The following is an 18129-nucleotide window of genomic DNA, read 5'->3' on the forward strand; positions in this document are numbered from 1 at the left end:
TTTGGTAACTCCGAATTTAAATCAACATATTTTATCATCTTTGATCATCTGGTAGAAGATAAAGATAATATCTTCTATAAATTTGTTCATCTACTAACCATCACCAAAGTAAATCTCAGAGAAAATTTTACTTGTTTTCCCTCTCAATCGTTCAAATTGAGAAACAAATAAACAATATTTCAACAAGAGAATAACTCAAGTAACGACAGAATCACAAGTACCATATGAAAACTCACAATTTACTCTCATATTGATCACAAGAATAAAAATAAATATTAACATTAACAATTAAGAATACAATAGAAAATAAAAACTTAATACTTTATTGATATTATAAACCAGTCATATAAATTAATTCCATAGAGTAAATATAGTTATTGTAAGATACAAGCTTCACACAGACACCAAAACAGACCATTTAACTTAGTGATTTTTCTTTTACCACAGTGTAGAAACAATTGCCAATTTGAAAATACTATATCACATAGAAAAGATTAGAGAAAACATCAAAATAAAAATAAAAATAAAATATCGCTAGAAAACTCAGAAGAATAAATGATTGTTAATAACTCTATCTACTTAAATTTGCGCCATTCAAATCCCCGAGCATGTGAGGCGAAAAATGAGAAACGAAAGAAAATGCAGACTTTTTTTTTCTATATATGTCAGAAGGTATCAGTGATGAAAAATTCTCCTTCCCACCGTCGATGTATTCATGAATGATTGGAAGTATCCATCTTGTCTTTGTCATTGTCTTCTGAAGTTCTCCTGGATCTCGCTATCCTTTGCACTGTCCTGAAAACCCATCAATAAAAGACATAAATTAGTTTTTTTGATATAAAACCAAGGGATAGTAATAAACACATTCATAGAAACATATGATCAATGTTTTGCAATAGCAGTATAATTCAGAATGATCACAAAAAAGTTCCATATCAGATCAATTCAATTTCATATATGTAGATATTTATTAGACATGATAATGATATGAACTTCGCCTATTGCGCATGTCTATGTTTTCTCAAAGGGATTTGCGGTAACAATTTTTCTAGAAAACCCTATTTTCTTGGCCGAAATGATAACCAATCTTTGTATGCTTAATCGCTCACAACAGACAACTTTGGAGGCAAGGTGCAAAGGTACTACTCAAGGTGAACGGAAAATTTTATCGGACTGCAGTAAAGGTACTACTCAAGCTGAAGGAAAAATTTTATCGGACTGCAGTAAAGGTACTACTCAAACTGAAGGGAAAATTTTATCGGATTGCAGTAAGACTTGATATGTTATACTGGACAGCATGTTGGACAGTTATGAATCAACACGAAAATAAAATAAGTGTAGCAGAGATGAAGATGTTGCGTTAGATGTGTGGTAAGACTATGAAGGATAAGATTAGAAATTACAATATTAAAAAGAATGTCAGGATAGCATCTATAAAAGAAAAGATAGTGGAAAATAGACTTAGGTGGTTTGAACATGTAGAGAAAAGTCCTATAGATATTGCGGTAATGAGAGTAGATCACATGAAGAGGAGTCAAACAACTAGAGATAGAGGAAGACCTAGAAAAACTATAAGAGAAGTTATTAAGAAGGATCTCGAGATTAACGATTTGGATAGAAACATGATCCTAGATAGAACATTATGACAAAAGTTGATCCATGTAGCTAATGGAATAAGACTTGGTTGTTGTTATGTGGCAGGTCTCAATTTCCTCTAACTACCTGTGAATTGTTTATTGATTTTTTTTAATAAGGATTCTACACCTACAGAGTGGGAACATCCCTATAGCAATATACAGCGAGGGTTCTAATCTGATTATAGTTCTATGATCACAATACTAAAAGCATAGGATATATCGAGTTTATGATATCATCACGGATACGGGAAGACATTTTTCCTAAGAGGGGCATTGCAATGCGAAGTAGCCAGACTGATTACACAGTGTATGTCAGAGTGATTCATGGCCAAAGAGCATAGGCTCTCCCTAGAGAGATAACCTCTCAACTTCATAGAATTATATTCATATCCGCAATTTAGTAACAAAGTGACACTTCTAAATTCCTAAATTTTAGAGATTGATGTATCTATTTATGTCAAGTGCACATTTTGTTTCCTTTTCTAATGATCCAATCTATCAACCAAATCGAATAATATAACCAGAAAACTACAAGTATAAACTACTAAACCAGAAAACAGAAAGGGAAAGCATCATACAGTTTTAGATCCTCTGCTACGCTCTTAATATCACTCGACCATAATATTGGGTCACGATTCTTAGGATAAGAATCTTGTTGTTGCACTTTCTCTTTTAGCCACTGCTCTGCTTTATTACTCTCGTCGATGATCTGAAACAATATACAAGTCAATTAAAAGCTTATCTCAAGAGAAGAATCGCAATAAAAATAACATACGGTGTCGTCTTTGTTATCTTACCAGTTCTTTATCTTGGGGTGGAAAGGAGCCTGCAAACTGGTGAATCTCTGAAACGAGACTTGATAACTCTTTTATAGCTTGCGCTCTTTCTTCATCGTCTTTGTAGCGATTCTCAATTGGATCCACCAGCTACAGAAATATAGATTAGAAACAAGAAGTACGACAAGGGAAACATTGAAAATAGATAAGCTAAAAAAAAACCTTTTTAAGGTCTTCCAGTTTTGAAGTATAAGCGTGTTCGGTTTCATCATCACCGTCCTCGTAAAGCCAATCCTCAGTCTCTTGCAAACTCCTAGATATGTCATCCCTCTCTTGATCACTTGCAAAGCTCCGATACGTGTTGAAAAGCTATTACGAAAACAAAACAAAATCTTCAAATGTATCTCATAACAAAAACCAGCCATAATTGCAGACCGTTTAGATTTTGAAGATGTACCTTACTCCTTGTCTCGTAGACATAGGATTCCAAAGTGTTCTTCTTTTCTTTGGTTAGCTCCACAGCTCTATCCTGTTGGGCTAACTGGAGTTCTTTTTCATGGGCTTCACAAATCTCTGCCATTGTCATTCCACCATAGATACTCTCATTCACCGGAATAGGAAGCTTTCTGTTAGCTTTATCTTTTTTTGAACAATCAGCCTATAAAATGGTACGACGGAAAAACGGTTATTTACTAAAACAAAATAAAAATGAGTCATATCTTCAGCGCATGGAATAACATGACAGTACTTACAGAACTTTGTGGAGAATCGGACTGATTGTTACTATCTTCAGCGCCATTGGCAACAAAATTGGTACTATCTGATGTTTCAGACTCGGGATCAACATCCATTGCATCATAATTTGAGTGATCATCATTTGCGTGATCTGTGATCAACTGAAGTGGCATAAAACTTTGTGCATAAGTAGATCTCTCACAACTCAATTCTCAACACAAAATGGAAAATGAAACTTTTTACTTACTGTAGCTGATTCAATACTGAAAATGCCGTGCAGATTTAGTTGAACTCGAACTTTAACTCTTGTCTTATTGCCATGAGATTCAGGCAAAGGACCAATCTGAAAAGAAGTAGTCAGCAAATGCGTAAGCATAAAACAAGCTGTATGCATGCAGATAATGCACAATTAATTAATTTCACATGTAGTACTCTCTTTAAGCAAAGAACGTGCACATCTACAGAAAGCTGATTCTGACTCTTACTCTTATGCTTAGTTAGTTATACAACAGTAGCTTTCTTTGATGCCAGAACAAGCTATATCTATAGCATAAAATAAGAACAACAACAACAACAAAACAACCAAATCTTATCCTACTAAGTGGAGTCGGCTACATGGACCAAATTACGACATAATGTTCAAATAAGCTGTTTTCATAAGCTATCTTAGAGAACTTATGAAAATAAGCTAAAAACTGTTTATGAACAATGTCACAAGTCGTTTTCACAAGTTCTCTTATAAACACTTTGACGAAACTTATGCTAGTAGATAAGTTCAAATAAGTTAAAATCCTAACAGGTCCAATGAAGCCTTGATACTCCAAAATAAAGAAAGTATCAGTGCCATACTCGTATTGACCACCATACTCCTAGGGTACTTCGTGATATGTGTGTCTCGAAAAAAGTGTTTTTTTTATATTTCTTAGAAACTTAGTTTTAGGATACTCCCAGGTGCTTCGTGAAATATGTTGAGCTCAACAAATATGTGTTTGTTGATATCCTGATATAGGGTTTATAATTTACTTGGCATAGGCAGAAAATATTATTTTTGTTATGATCACAGGTATCTTGTTATAAATTATGATCATCCTAGGTATATATTAAAAGGAATGATCAATGTCTATTCCTTTACAAACATTCTACATCTATGTAAGTTGTTCGTTCTATAAAATGTTAAGGTACATGTGTTGTTTCATACAAAATCATTGTTTAAAGATACTCAATAAAACATTAGATATATGAAAATAAAGGTAAAAAAGCTCACATAGATTTACATAATAAAATATCTCACATAGAAGCTATATACTACATGCCTATTATCAAAGACACGAGAAAACCAAGAGACAAGACCATGGACAAATACTAACGAGGAGGGGGAGTGTAGAGAAACATATAACAGAAAATATTTTTTTAACTTCTTCACATTAGCCAAATGTTCTAAAGTGAGCATACCATGAAGGAACTAATTTTGGGACTTGTTCCAGGTGGTAGTTCATATTGATTCGGATAAAAAGCTTCCAAATGGAAAAAACTAGTTCGCTGTAGTTGTAGAACTGCAGTACTTGGAATCAATTGGCCTTTTGGGAAGATTACACCATTTGATCCTACAGAAATTGGACCTTCATCTGATGAAAGCCCATATGAAAAAGAACTAATATCCTGGACCTGAACAATCATTACAAATTGCATTAATATTGACGAGAACATATAATGAAAAGAAGCAACATTGATCAGAAACAAAAATAATGAAAATTCTATTTTACATCATCAATAGAGTAATAACAACAGAAGATAATTTCAAGACTGAAAATAACCCATTTAAGGATAAACCTAGGCAACAACTTGGTTATATGAAAATTATGACATTTCTACGAATCTATAAACCCGAAATATAGGCATGCCATTGCGGCCTCTGGCGCTACCACGGCGAGAATCCCTTCACAAATTGCCCATGGCAGTTGTCAAAAAATCCACCACTAAACAACACTATTCTAATCTGTGATATGTAACAAACATAGAATAAGAATAGACTTAAAAAACACACAAACCTCATAGTCTCTCACACGGTATACAGGACTGAGCATAGCACACTGTAGAGCACAACCACGAGCTACACACTCGCTTGCATTCAGCTTTCGGCTGGGTTCTCTTTTGAATAGAGAAGTTAATAATGTACTTACTGCTGGAATCCTAGAACCTGAACCAACTAGTTCTACAGAAACAATCTTCTCTGCATTCAAGCCTGCTTCAAGTAATGCTTGGCTGCAAGGTTTAGAAATTCTCTCCAATAATCCCGATGCAAGACTCTCAAATTCTTCCCGTGTGATAAAGCCCTTAACATCTTTCTCATCCATCAAACACTCGATATTTAGCGGTGCCTCTGGATTTGCACTCAAAACTTTCTTCAATTTCTCACATGCTGAACGCAGCCTAATGCATGCCTTGGCATTAGAATACACATCAATGTTGTATTGTTCCTTGAATTTTTCCGCAAAATGAGTAAATAGAACCTCGTCAAAGTCCCTCCCACCTAAACTCCTGTCAAAAGTATGAGAAAGTATCTTCATTTGCCCAAACTGAAATGCTGCAATGCAGACCTGAGTATCGCATTGACCAATGTCAATAAATGCAACATATGTTGAACCTTCACTTTGAAAATTCGTTTTGTAAATTCCATAGCTAAGGGCAGTTGCAGTACAATCATGGATCAATCTTAAAGGCTTCAACCCAGCAATTTTCGCCGCATCAAGATAAGCTCGTCTCTGCAAGTCGGTGAAGTATGACGGGATACCAATAACACAATCCCAGACAGGTGCCTCCAAATCTTTTTCTGTCATAGTCTTCAAGTGAGCAAAGAGCATAGACATTATTTGAACCGGTGTAAACGCATGAGTCCTCTGCAAGTATTTCAAATGAATCAAAACGCCACCGTCCGGTCCCTCAGAGGTTTCAAGAGGAAGCATCTTCAGATCCCTTTCCATATCAGGGTCACGAAACCTCCTGCCTATAAATCTCTTTATCTGAGATATCGTCGATTTAGGATGCATCATAGCAGAAGCAGAACCAGCAGACCCCAAAAACCGTTGCTTTTCACCAAAGCATATAACAGCCGGGGTTTCCCGATTCGATTCATCGTTCAACAAAACATCAATCCCGCGGTGCTTTGCCACAGCAATAACACAGTTCTCATTACCAATGTCAAATCCCACCACACTCATTTCAACTAACAGATTAACAATCCAATCCAATTCACACAACCTACTTTACCAACACCCTAAAAACCCCAAAACCTCACTTTACACAAAAACCAGTCCAAAAACCCAAGCTTCAGCACAAATCACTACAAAAGAAAATAAAAAAGGATCAAAAGGAGAAACATTTATATTTAAAATCCGTAACAAGAAAAAAAAAACAGATAAACTAAACTCCCTCAATTCTTGCTAATAATTCCTCAAACTGTAAAACAAGTCAAAGCAATAATTTTGTTTTAAAACATATAATTTAACACAACCCCATGAAGAAAATCCCTATTTTTCCTTGGAATTTCGGTCCTATTGTTAGAATAAAGTCGCAAAAAAGTAATGAAGAAAGAGTGAAGCAAATTTAATTGAAGAAAAAGTGATAACTGAATATACCTTGCGAAGCAATTGGAATTGGTTGGTGAAGATGACGAAGATGGAAAATAGTGAGCGACCGAGAGAGGAAATATTCGGCTTGATTCAATGGCACACACAGCATAGACTTTGGGGTTTTGAAACGTTTGCAACGACGCCTATATATGATAATAATAGATTTTTTGAGGTCATATTTATAAATATATTTTTTCAAATACTTATTATAAATCTAATGGCAACCAACCCTTAGAATCTTAACTTTATTTTATAATAAATAGATTTATGATATAATCTCAACTATATATTTAAATCTTTTTTAAATTAAAAATATATATAAATAGTATTGAAATATTAAAAATATATATGCATTTATACTCAAATAATAGATTAATTAATTACAATTTTAATAAGTTATTATTGTCAATTAATTAAAAAAAATATTAAGTTTATTATGTAATTGTGTTACAATATAACAATTTGTTATAAAATATGAATTTTTTATTGAAAGTATTTGATATAATAACAATTATTTACATTATGGGATTAATTACTATGTTCGGTTAGTGTAGAAAGATTTACACTATCGATTCATCATCATCACTTGTTTGTATTACTTTATAGATTTTTAAAATAAAAATCAAACGTATTTCAATATCCAACGTCTCTTACACTGTCAGTATATTTCAATTAAATTCTTACATTAATCTTTTTAAAATTAATATATATAAATTTTTTATTAATGTAATAAGTGAGTGGATGGTCTTACTCCTAGATAAAAATAAAATTAGAAAAGTAATTCAAAGATTTATGTAATGAATTTATTTTTAAAAAATAACATGACAATAATAATTATACAAATTTGTAATTAATTATTTTATTATTTGAGTAAAAAATTTATATCTATTTTTTAATGTTCAACGTGTAAATGATGTTTATATTTATTTGATTTTAAAAAGATTAATGTAAATAATTGTTATTATATCAAATACTTTCAATAAAAAAACTCATATTTTATAACAAATTGTTATATTTAACATAATTACATAATAAACTTAATATTTTTTTTAAATAATTGACAATAATAATTTATTAAAATTGTAATTAATTAATATAGTATTTGAGTATAAATGCATATATATTTTTTATATTTTATGATGTGTTTCGTGTGTCTCGGTTGAGGAGATACATCTTGGATTTGTCTCATGTGGTCCAAGTAAATGATGTGCATGTGAGAGATAACCTGATTGTTAAGGCATCCCATACAGATATAAAATCAGGAAGTGAAGTAGTTGTGTGGTTAGAGATGACAATTTGACTCATCCTCAATAGGCACCCGCAAATTTACTCATAACGGATAGGGTAAAAACCCTTAAAAATGGGTACGAGCATGGGCTCGGGTAATTACCAATAAAAATAAGCGGGTACGGGTGCGGGTATGGGCACCTTGGTACTCATCCCGCCTCATACCGCACACTATATATTTATGTATTTATATTTATATACTTTAGTTTATATTATTATATGAAAATGTATGTCTATCAATTATAAAACGTATATCAATGTTAAACCATTACGTATTTAATATGAGTGCTCGTTTATTTCAATAATAAATTGTTTGAAAATTTTTTAATGTTTTTAAAAACTTAAAATTATATAATATTTTATAATTGATCTATTTATTTTTAATAGGAATGCAAGTCACAGATACGGGTATGGGTACTTACATACCCATATGGCACGGGTGCTAACTTTGGCACCCCAGCGAGTATGGACTCGGACACGGAGATTTTTTCAAATCGCGGATATGGGGATGGATACTATAGTACCCTGGCTAAATCTTGTCTGTTGCCATCTCTATGTGTGGTAAAGAGATTACCTTGGTGAAGGTAGTTTGGGGAGGACCTACTGGTGGAAACGTGACATGAGAGCTAGAGAGGCGGATGGGGGAGTCGTATCCAACTCTATTTGCTTAGGGTAATTTTTTATGACGAAAAATCAATAAGTGAGGGAGAGTTGTAACACTCTGATTCTTGATTTATCGAATTTTTGAATTATTATAATTTAATTTAATTATTATGTGCGATAATTGAATTAATATGAGCGTGATAGGTGTGTGGCCTTGAGTTGGGAGTGTATAGACCGATTAGAGATTGGTAGAGGTGGTCTAGAATTATTAGAGTTTATTTTAATAATTAAATAATAATATTTTAATTGAATTATTTAATTAACAATGAGAAAATAGAATATAGAAAATAAGGAGTATTAGTAGTATTTTTATTAAAATAAAATTAAAAATGATAAGGCAAGTCGGGTGAATGAGGGAATAAGTGAGGGTAATGCTGGAAGTCTTTAATTGAGAAATTAGGTTACTAATTAAAAGGTTAATAAGGAGTTGTGAGAGGTTTGATACGTAAAAATCAGAAATTAGTAGAAAGAGGAAGAGACAAGGGTTATGGCATAGGAAGAGCATCCATTGAAATAACTTTGAAGAATTTTGCTAGAGAAATATAAGATAAGGAGAGAGAATAACTTTAAATAAGGGCTTATGCATGGGGGGCAGGGTAGAGGATTCTTTAACCTCCAATAGAGTTCTTTGAGTCTTAACTAAACTCTGAACTTTTATGATTGAATTAATGTTTATGTGTTATTGACATCAAATTCGTGCAGTGTGATGTGTATGAATTTATATTTTAAGTCTGGATGAAAAATCTTCAATGTTGTATGGTTGATCGACGGTGGCATGACTTTTTCCTTTTAATTTTATGTTTTAATTGTTGTGTATAGCGTAAACACTTGGCTTTCTTAAGCAGCTATATGCGACATATTTGGTTATTGAATATGTTTCTATTTTTTTAGGCTATGGTGTTCTTTTTGTGAAGACAAGCTTCTCAAAGTGTTTTGATGAAGACATGCTCAAAGTCTATGCGTTGCAAAAAGAATGATTCAAGACTAAAGCTCAAGTGTTTCCTTTCAAAGCATTTCAAAGTCTTGGAGTTTGTTATTGATTCGATCAAAGTATAAAGGTATTAAGTTCTCACTCTCTCTATGATAAGTCAAGTGCTCTAGTTTTCATCATTAATTCATGTGTTGGGTGCTTAGGTATTTAAAAAATCTATCTTATAGCAGTCACATTCATTTTTACTGCATTCTGCCACTTTGTTGTGTGGTAATCGATTACCATCATTTAAGTAATCGATTACCAGCTTCGGGTGCTGCTGTGCAAGGTAAGTTTTTCAGCATGTAATCGATTACACCTCTTGTGGTAATCGATTACACCGTGTAATTTTTCAAATTTTGGAATGTTGGCTCAGGTGTAACCGGTTACACCATATTGGGTAATCGATTACCACTGAATCAGTGGCAGAAAATAATGCAATTTTTCATGGGAATGATTTTCCAAATGTGTTCTTGAACCATGACATCCTTTCATATATCATAACCATTTAGAGAGGTATCTAAGGGTTATATATAACACTTTTTCTACAAATTTAAACAAACCTCTTTTCTCACAAATATTTTCAAACAATCTTCTTCATTCATCTTTTCAAATTTAGTTCAAGTGTTCTTGATCAAAAAAAATTCTAGTGAAACTATTTCTAGAATTTTCATAAATATTCATATAGTTTCATCCATATCATTAGAGCACTTGTTTGTCATAAAGAAGTTTGATTACTTCAAAGGAGAAGATCAATCAATAGATTGACAAATTACTTTCACTTGTCAAAATCTTGTAAAAAATTCATATTGTTACTTTATCCTTGTTGTCCAGGATTGTTGGAAACAAAAGGTTCATTAAAATGGAGGATTGTTCTCTTTTTGAACTTAGTGAATAATCTAAGAGAATTGTTGATCAGTGCATATTGATGCACCTTTTTATATTATTGTACTTAGACAACTCTATAGTTTATTCTATTATTTTTACTATTTTAGTGTATTTTTGGTTTTATTTTATTTTCGTACTTTATTTTCAGCATAAATAGTTATTTCATATCTTGTTACTATGCAAATCATAACTTGAGCTACGAGGATCAGATTGATGCATTCTAATATGCGATGGAAAGCTGAGAGGATAAGCTAAAAGTTTCATGTTGAAGTGAAAAACTGATTCTAAATGAAGGAGGGTCAAATAATTCGTTAAAGTTCCAGACTTAATTAAAATAGTTAGTTTAAGCCAGTTTTTGTAATTTTCGGGTCAGATCCTATAAGGACCCGAATTTACCTTTTATTATATTAGGTCTTTCACTACTATAGAAATCCTAGTTCTGAATTTTGATGAGACAATATTGCTTAGAAGATTTCATGGAGAGCTAATTCCCAAAGAGTTGATCTGTTGTATTCGAATTCCACTTTGAGGTTTTTATTAATTTTAATTTAATTTCAATTTCTTTTCAATTCTTCCTATAAAATCGTTTGCTTATTTCGATTACTTTCGTTTGCTTAATTCGATTGTTTCTTATAAGATAAAGTTGATTAAATTTGATTGTTTGTATGATCCTTAACTATAATCATGTTAGTGTAGCTTTTTCGTTATCGTGTTTGATTAAGTCGCGTTTGCTTAATTCGCGTCTGCTTAAATCCGTTTGCTTTAGGGGTGTTCAAAACCAAACCAACCCAATAGAAAACCGCAAACCAAACCAAACCAAACCGAAACCGCAAAAAACCGCATTTGGTTCGGATTCGTTTGGGTCATTTTTTAATAAAACCGCACGGTTTGGTTTGGTTTGCGGTTTGTATTTTGCAAACCGAACTAAACCAAACCAAACCGCATTATGTTACAACCCAAACTTCACTTATCCCACATCCAACCCAAACCTCAAACCTAGTATGCATTAACCTTACAATTACAAACGATTTTCTCTTAATCACACTTAGGGTTTCAATTTCAACCTTCTTAAATCTCTCATAATAGTATCACACATTCTTCTCATCTTCTTTTCCATGTAGGTCTCGCATATTCTACTCTAATAAATCCTCTATTATGTTCTTTCTTTTTTATCTTTTATGTTACTATTTTCTCTTCCAATTACGTTTTTATTGCACTTTTCTTCTCAATCTCGCATCTCTTATGTTTTTTTTCCATTTTCTCTAATCTCTCATCTCATATGTTTTTTTATGTTTTATTATAATATCTTTGATATTATTTTATGCTACTATTTATATTTGTCTTTTATTCCACTTTTGTCTAATCTGATTTTTTGTATATTGAATGAAACGTTTTTGTCTAAATATGATGAATTTTGTTGTTATTTAGTAATGTATGAATGACTAAACACAAAGTTATGTCATTATTTATAGGAGTATATATGGCTCAATAAAAATATTATAAAAAACCGAACCAATCGAACCAACCCAAACCGCATTGATTTGGTTTGGTTTGGTTTGGTTTTATTTTTAAAAGCCAACCGAACCAAAGCGAACCGCATGCTTATTTCTCTTGCGGTTCGGGTAATTTTTATCGGAAAAACCGCCCAAACCGCACCGCGAACACCCCTAGTTTGCTTAATTCAGAAATTAGGAACATATATTATATAATACCAATTTGCGCTTGTCAGTGGGTATTTGTAATCGAATGCGATTGAATCCACTAGGGAATTAAAATTATAAGAATCGATGATAAGTCGGAAATCGATATAATATATTAGCTTATTTATCAATTTTGCTTTTACCTTTAACTATCTTCGATTTAAGTTTTGAACCTTTAAAACCCTATTTTTTCCATTCGTTTGGTTATAACATTCAAGAGTCCTTGTGATACGATACTCGAGGTGTCGCTTCCCGTTTACTATATTTTATTACTCGTTTTTGACCCGTGTGCGACAGCGGATCAAATTGGCGCCGTTGTCGGGGACTCTTGTAGATTTTAACCATTATTATAGTCTAATCATTATTATAGGTTTAGATGTTATATTTTAGCATTTTTTTGCCCTGACTTTCTTGCGTTTTGGTCTTTTTGCGTTTTAGGATTAAAAAAACTGTTTTTTTAGAAAATTGTCTCAAATTACTCTGATTCTTTATCGATTGACTAGGAAAAAATAAAGGATCAAAAGCCTCTATTTAGGGGCTAAATAATGGAAGTCGTTCTAAAAATCTGAAATTCCATATTTTTCTATTTTTTATGATTTATTTTCTGTTTTGATAGTTTCAGAAAAATCCGCAAAAATTCTCAAAATTCTTAATTGACGTTATTAGATTAATTTTTGTGTTTTTGTATTTTTTATATTTTATTTTAATCATTTTTTTCGTATTTCAATTGTTTTTATTTAATATGGACATTGTCAATATTTTCCTATTTGTTGCTGCATTACTGATTTAGTTGTGTTTTCTCATTGTTTATTAATTTTTTTCTATTGAGTTTAACATGGCTGACCAAAGAACTCTGAAAGAACTTGTTGCCCCTGATGTTGATTATAATGCTTTGTGTATTGAATATCATATTGATGCCAAATCCTTGATTGGGAACATGTCACTTAACTCCCAACAGTTCACAACAAGGAATAATTTTGTGGTCCAAGCAAAAGTTGTTAATGAGATTCATGTTTCTTCTTCCAACAAAGCTCTAGAAACCAGAATTGATGAACTTACCTCTTTAGTGAAATAATTAATGTTACCCATTCCACCACCACCATATAACCCTCCACAAGTAACCACCTCTCCACCTTTTGAACCTTCACTAGAGGAACTTGTCAAGAAAATGGTTGTAAACAGTCTCCAATTTCAGCAGCGAACAGATTATAGTAATCAAAATTTGCAAACACAAATTGGACAAATTTCCACTTCAATGAGTATCATGCAACAAGCTCAAGGATCAAACCAACTACATGCTTAAACAGTAGTTAATCCAAAAGGCTCTAATGTGAGTGCAATTTCCTTGAGATCCGAAAAATTTACAGAACCAACCCTAGAAAAAAATAAAAAAAATATTAATGTAACACCTGAAAATAAACCTGAACCTTCTATTGTTGTTGAGGTTGAAAAAAAGTATTTATCACCAATCCCTTTACCACAAAGAGTACTGAAAAATAAGAAGATTAACGAGGAAGAGAATTCTGTTTTTCAGATAGAGTTGCTTTCTGAAGTTGTTGAAGAAGCTTATTCTGATTTGTTTTCAACTGATTTTCCAACTTTATCTGGTTTTGATGATATTTACTCATGTGATGATTGTACTAACACTAACATTTGTGTTGTTTGTGCTGAGATTGATGTTGTCTTGCAGAGTGATAGTATAAATGAAGTTGTTTATGTACCTGAAGCTTTTGACATTCTGGCTTCCCCAAACATATCATCCATTGAACAACCACCTTCTTTAGAGCCTAAACCACTTCCTGAGGATTCATATTATTCATCAAAGCTTCAACTTAAGCAGAAACATAAGAAGGGAATTAGATGGACCTTGGCTAACACTCGTGATATTAGCCATTCCATATGTATGCATAGGATCTCACTTAAAGATGAAATAAAAGTAGTGAGGCAGCCCTATAATCCTTTGATTCTTGATATTATGAAAAAAGAGATCACTTTCACGCGCTCATTCAACACTTTTACTTATCAAAGATTCTTCTTTTATCCTAGAATACAAGGCGAATGCACTAATCTAAATTTCAAGGTCAATGGACACTACCCAAAGCTACTACATGAGAACCCGACTTTGGAAGAAGAGACTGTAGAAGAACTCTTTTTGGGAAAGACTGTTTATGCAATCACTTATCCGCATTGACTCCTCGGGTGTGTTCCTTCCTTTCTCTCAGTCTTATTTTATATTTATGCTCTTTCATTGAGGACAATGTATGTTTTAAGTGTGGGGGGAGGGAACCATTTATTTGTTTTGTTTTCTTTGTTTTTCTCTATTTTGGTTTTAGTTTGCTTTCTTAACAAAAAATTGCATGTTTTTCCTTTGGTTTTTGAGTTAAATTATGAGTATTTTTCTTAGTTCTCTTGACTAAAGTCTTGTGGTGTGATGTGAAAAATTTGATATGTATTTTTAGTATGATAGTTAAGACCAAACTCTAAATTGTACATCATTTGTGGTATATCAATTAATTTTGTGAGATTTTGAGCCTTATATGGATAACATATAAAAATCCATCTCTTTCTTTCTTGTGTGATTCACTCATGTCTGTTAGTCTCTAAAACTTGAATTGTCTCTTGTTGATATTGTTGTTTACTTGTGCACACTGATATGATAAAGGCAAATTTGTTTTCTTTTGTTTTTTTAGCCAGTTAGCCAAAAAACCAACCCTAAAATAATTGCATCCCTTGTTCGAAACCCCCTTGAGCCTATTATCCTTTTTTTATTTAAAACTCATTACAAGCCGAGAAGTGAAAAACAATGTTATCACCCTATTCAAAGGGTTGAACGAGTCTTGTTTGGAGTGTGTGAGGTTGAATAATTATGTTTGTAATATTTTAGAAGTTGGCAGAAAAAGAAAAAAAAATAGAAAAAAAAAGGAATGAAAAAATAGAAGGATAAGAGGAAGAAAAAATAGAAGGATAAGAGGAAGAAAAAAAAGGCATTATATTTGTAATATTTCAATACATGTCAATACATATTTCTTTAAAAAAAAGGAAAGAGAAGAGAAAATAATTGTTATAGAGTTGTTCAAGTGAATGAAATATTTTGTAAATTCAACTCCCGCGGTTTCTTTCAAGTCTCTTTTATCTCTTTGAATTTTAGCCTAGTACCCCTTAGGATTTATCTCACCCTTACCTTAGCCACGTTACAACCAAATAAAAATCTTTTTGATCTTTGTGTACATGTATTTCAACTGTGGATGTTAGAGTCCTTTCAAGCTTATGGTAGTACTAATTTTCATGTTGTGCTTTGAGTGTAAACAGTTAATCTAAACACTTGAGAGTTGAGTGAATAATATCCTGTGAGGATCTTATTGTTGTTGATGTACTTTTTGGTAATCTATTTTTCCTATCTACTTTGAATGTCACAAAAATTTGCTTACTAACACCATATTCTTGAAGCTTAGACTTAGAATTATGCTTATACCTTGTATCTTAAAAACTTTTGAAAGTGCATGCTCTGTTTTCTTTCCTTTTGTTTTGAATTTATAATTTTGCTCGGAGTGCAAAAGTTCAAGTGTGGGGGAATTTGATCAGTGCATATTGATGCACCTTCTTATACTATTGTACTTAGGCAACTCTATAGTTTATTCTATTACTTTTACTATTTTAGTGTATTTTTATATTTAAGTTTATTTTTTGTTTTATTTTATCTTCGTACTTTATTTTCAGCATAAATAGTTATTTCATACCTTGTTACTATGCAGATCATAACTTGAGCTACGAGGATCAGCTTGATATGTTCTAATATGAGTTGGAAAGATGAGAGGATAAGCTAAAAGTTTCATGTTGAAGTGAAAAGTTGATTCTAAGTGAAGGAGGGTCGAATAATTCGTTAAAGTTCCAGACTAAATTAAAATAGTTAGTTTGGGTCAGTTTTTGTAATTTTCGGGTCGGATCCTATAAGAGCCCGAATTTACCTTTTATTATATTAGGTCTTTCACTACTATAGAAATCCTGGTTCTGAATTTTGATGAGACAATATTGCTTAGAAGATTTCATGGAGAGCTAATTCCCAAAGAGTTGATCTGTTGTATTCGAATTCCACTTTGAGGTTTTTATTAATTTCAATTTAATTTCAATTTCTTTTCAATTCTTCCTATAAACTCGTTTGCTTAATTCGATTACTTTCGTTTGCTTAATTCGATTGTTTCTTATAGGATAGAGTTGATTAAATTTGAATGTTTGTATGATCCTTAACTATAATCACGTTAGCGTAGCTTCTTCGTTATCGTGTTTGATTAATTCGCGTTTGCTTAATTCGCGTCTGCTTAAATCCGTTTGCTTAATCCGGAAATTAGGAACATACATTATATAATACCAATTTGTGCTTGTCAGTGGGTATTGTAATCAAATGAGATTGAATCCACTAGGGAATTGAAATTATAAGAATCGATGATAAGTCGGAAATCGATACAATAGATTAGCTTATTTATCAATTTTGCTTTTACCTTTAATTATCTTCGATTTAAGTTTTGAACGTTTAAAACCCCTTTTTTCCATTCGTTTGGTTATAATATTCAAGAGTCCTTATGATACGATACTCGAGGTGTCGCTTCCTGTTTACTATATTTTATTACTCGTTTTTGACTCGTGTGCGACAACGGATCAATTGTTCTTGGTGTGATTGTTAGTGTCTTCGTTGAAAGACTAGGAAGAGTCTTGTAAAATTCCTAACAATAGTAAAATCTCTTTCATGTTGAAAGGGGACTCGAGTACTCTCGACCTGTGAGGGGAACCAGGATATCTCTTGTGTTCTTTACCTTTTCTCACTTTATCGTTCATCGCTTAACATAACCAGAAAAGAAAGAACAACGTTTTTTTTCATAAAACGGTAAAAATTTCAAAGATCCTAATTCACCCCCCTCTTAGGCGTTGCTCAACTAACAATTGGCATCAGAGCAGGTTATTGGTAACTTGCTCCTTTGATCCAGAAGATGGCTTCCGCAAGCGTAAACCCGGCTTTTAAAGATGGCGGTAGTAGCAACAAACCACCCCTATTTTCTGGAGAATATTTTGACTTCTGGAAAATCTGCATGAAATCACACTTAGAAGCACAAGGAGATGGTATATGGGAAATCGTTGAAAATGGTCCGCATAATCCTATGAGTATGGTCAATGGTGTTGGCACTCTGAAGGTTAAAAGTTCATATGATGAAGACGATAAGAAAATAATACTTAATAAAAAAAGCGATAAATATTCTTCAAAATGCATTAAGTATGGATGAGTTCTTCCGCATATCTCAATGTAAATCGGCAAAAGAATTTTGGGACACTTTGGTGGAGACTCACGAAGGAACCGCTGAAGTTAAAAGATCCAGATTAAACACATTGAGTCAAGAATATGAAATGTTCAGAATGCAGCCTGGAGAATCCATTGTTGCATTACAGAAAAGATTTGTTCACTTGACGAATCATTTAATTGCTCTCGAAAAAACATTTACAAATGATGATCTCAACCTTAAAGTGATAAGATGCTTGACTAGAGAATGACAACCAAAAGTAACGGCCATATAGGAGAAGAAAAGTCTTTCCACTATGACGTCCGCATCAATATTAGGAAAACTCCAAGAACATGAACTTGAACTTGGAAGACTCGAAAAGCATGAAAGTCTAGAGAAGAAATCCAAAATAATTTCTTTAAAAGTAGATTCAAAGGAAGAAATAAATGATGGCTTACCGGAGGAAGATGAAAATTTCATGCTTCTTGTTAAAAGGCTTGGTAAGTTTTTTAGTAAAAATGACAAACCCTTTAATGCAAAAAGAAATAAACATTTCAGGAAAGGGGAGACTTCCACA

The 18129-nt window shown here is 32.5% G+C and overlaps 1 protein-coding gene across 1 annotated transcript; it reads right to left on the reverse strand.

Moving 5' to 3' along the window:
* Positions 1 to 300: 300 nt before the first annotated feature.
* Positions 301 to 6951, reverse strand: LOC127084928 (heat shock 70 kDa protein 16). Its single transcript, XM_051025457.1, has 10 exons — positions 6784 to 6951; positions 5197 to 6488; positions 4601 to 4813; positions 3396 to 3491; positions 3166 to 3309; positions 2871 to 3071; positions 2636 to 2782; positions 2435 to 2563; positions 2216 to 2346; positions 301 to 795 (listed from the first exon to the last, which is right to left on the reverse strand). Exons 2-10 carry the CDS (start codon positions 6364 to 6366, stop codon positions 714 to 716), a joined length of 2313 nt encoding a protein of 770 aa, XP_050881414.1. The 5' UTR covers positions 6367 to 6488; positions 6784 to 6951; the 3' UTR covers positions 301 to 713.
* Between the last annotated feature and the right edge of the window lie 11178 nt (positions 6952 to 18129).

Source organism: Lathyrus oleraceus, chromosome 5 (genome assembly GCF_024323335.1).
Source record: "Lathyrus oleraceus cultivar Zhongwan6 chromosome 5, CAAS_Psat_ZW6_1.0, whole genome shotgun sequence".
Taxonomy (NCBI): Eukaryota; Viridiplantae; Streptophyta; class Magnoliopsida; order Fabales; family Fabaceae; genus Lathyrus; species Lathyrus oleraceus.

What these genes read in the sequence shown, in the direction of transcription:
- LOC127084928 (XM_051025457.1), bottom strand. Translation starts at nt 6,366, where the DNA reads ATGAGTGTGGTGGGATTTGACATTGGTAATGAGAACTGTGTTATTGCT. An exon ending in ACCGTGTGAGAGACTATGAG is followed by an intron (nt 4,814 to 5,196) that starts GTTTGTGTGTTT and finishes ATGATTGTTCAG; the next exon opens with GTCCAGGATATTAGTTCTTT. An exon ending in GTAGCAGAGGATCTAAAACT is followed by an intron (nt 796 to 2,215) that starts GTATGATGCTTT and finishes ATGGGTTTTCAG; the next exon opens with GACAGTGCAAAGGATAGCGA.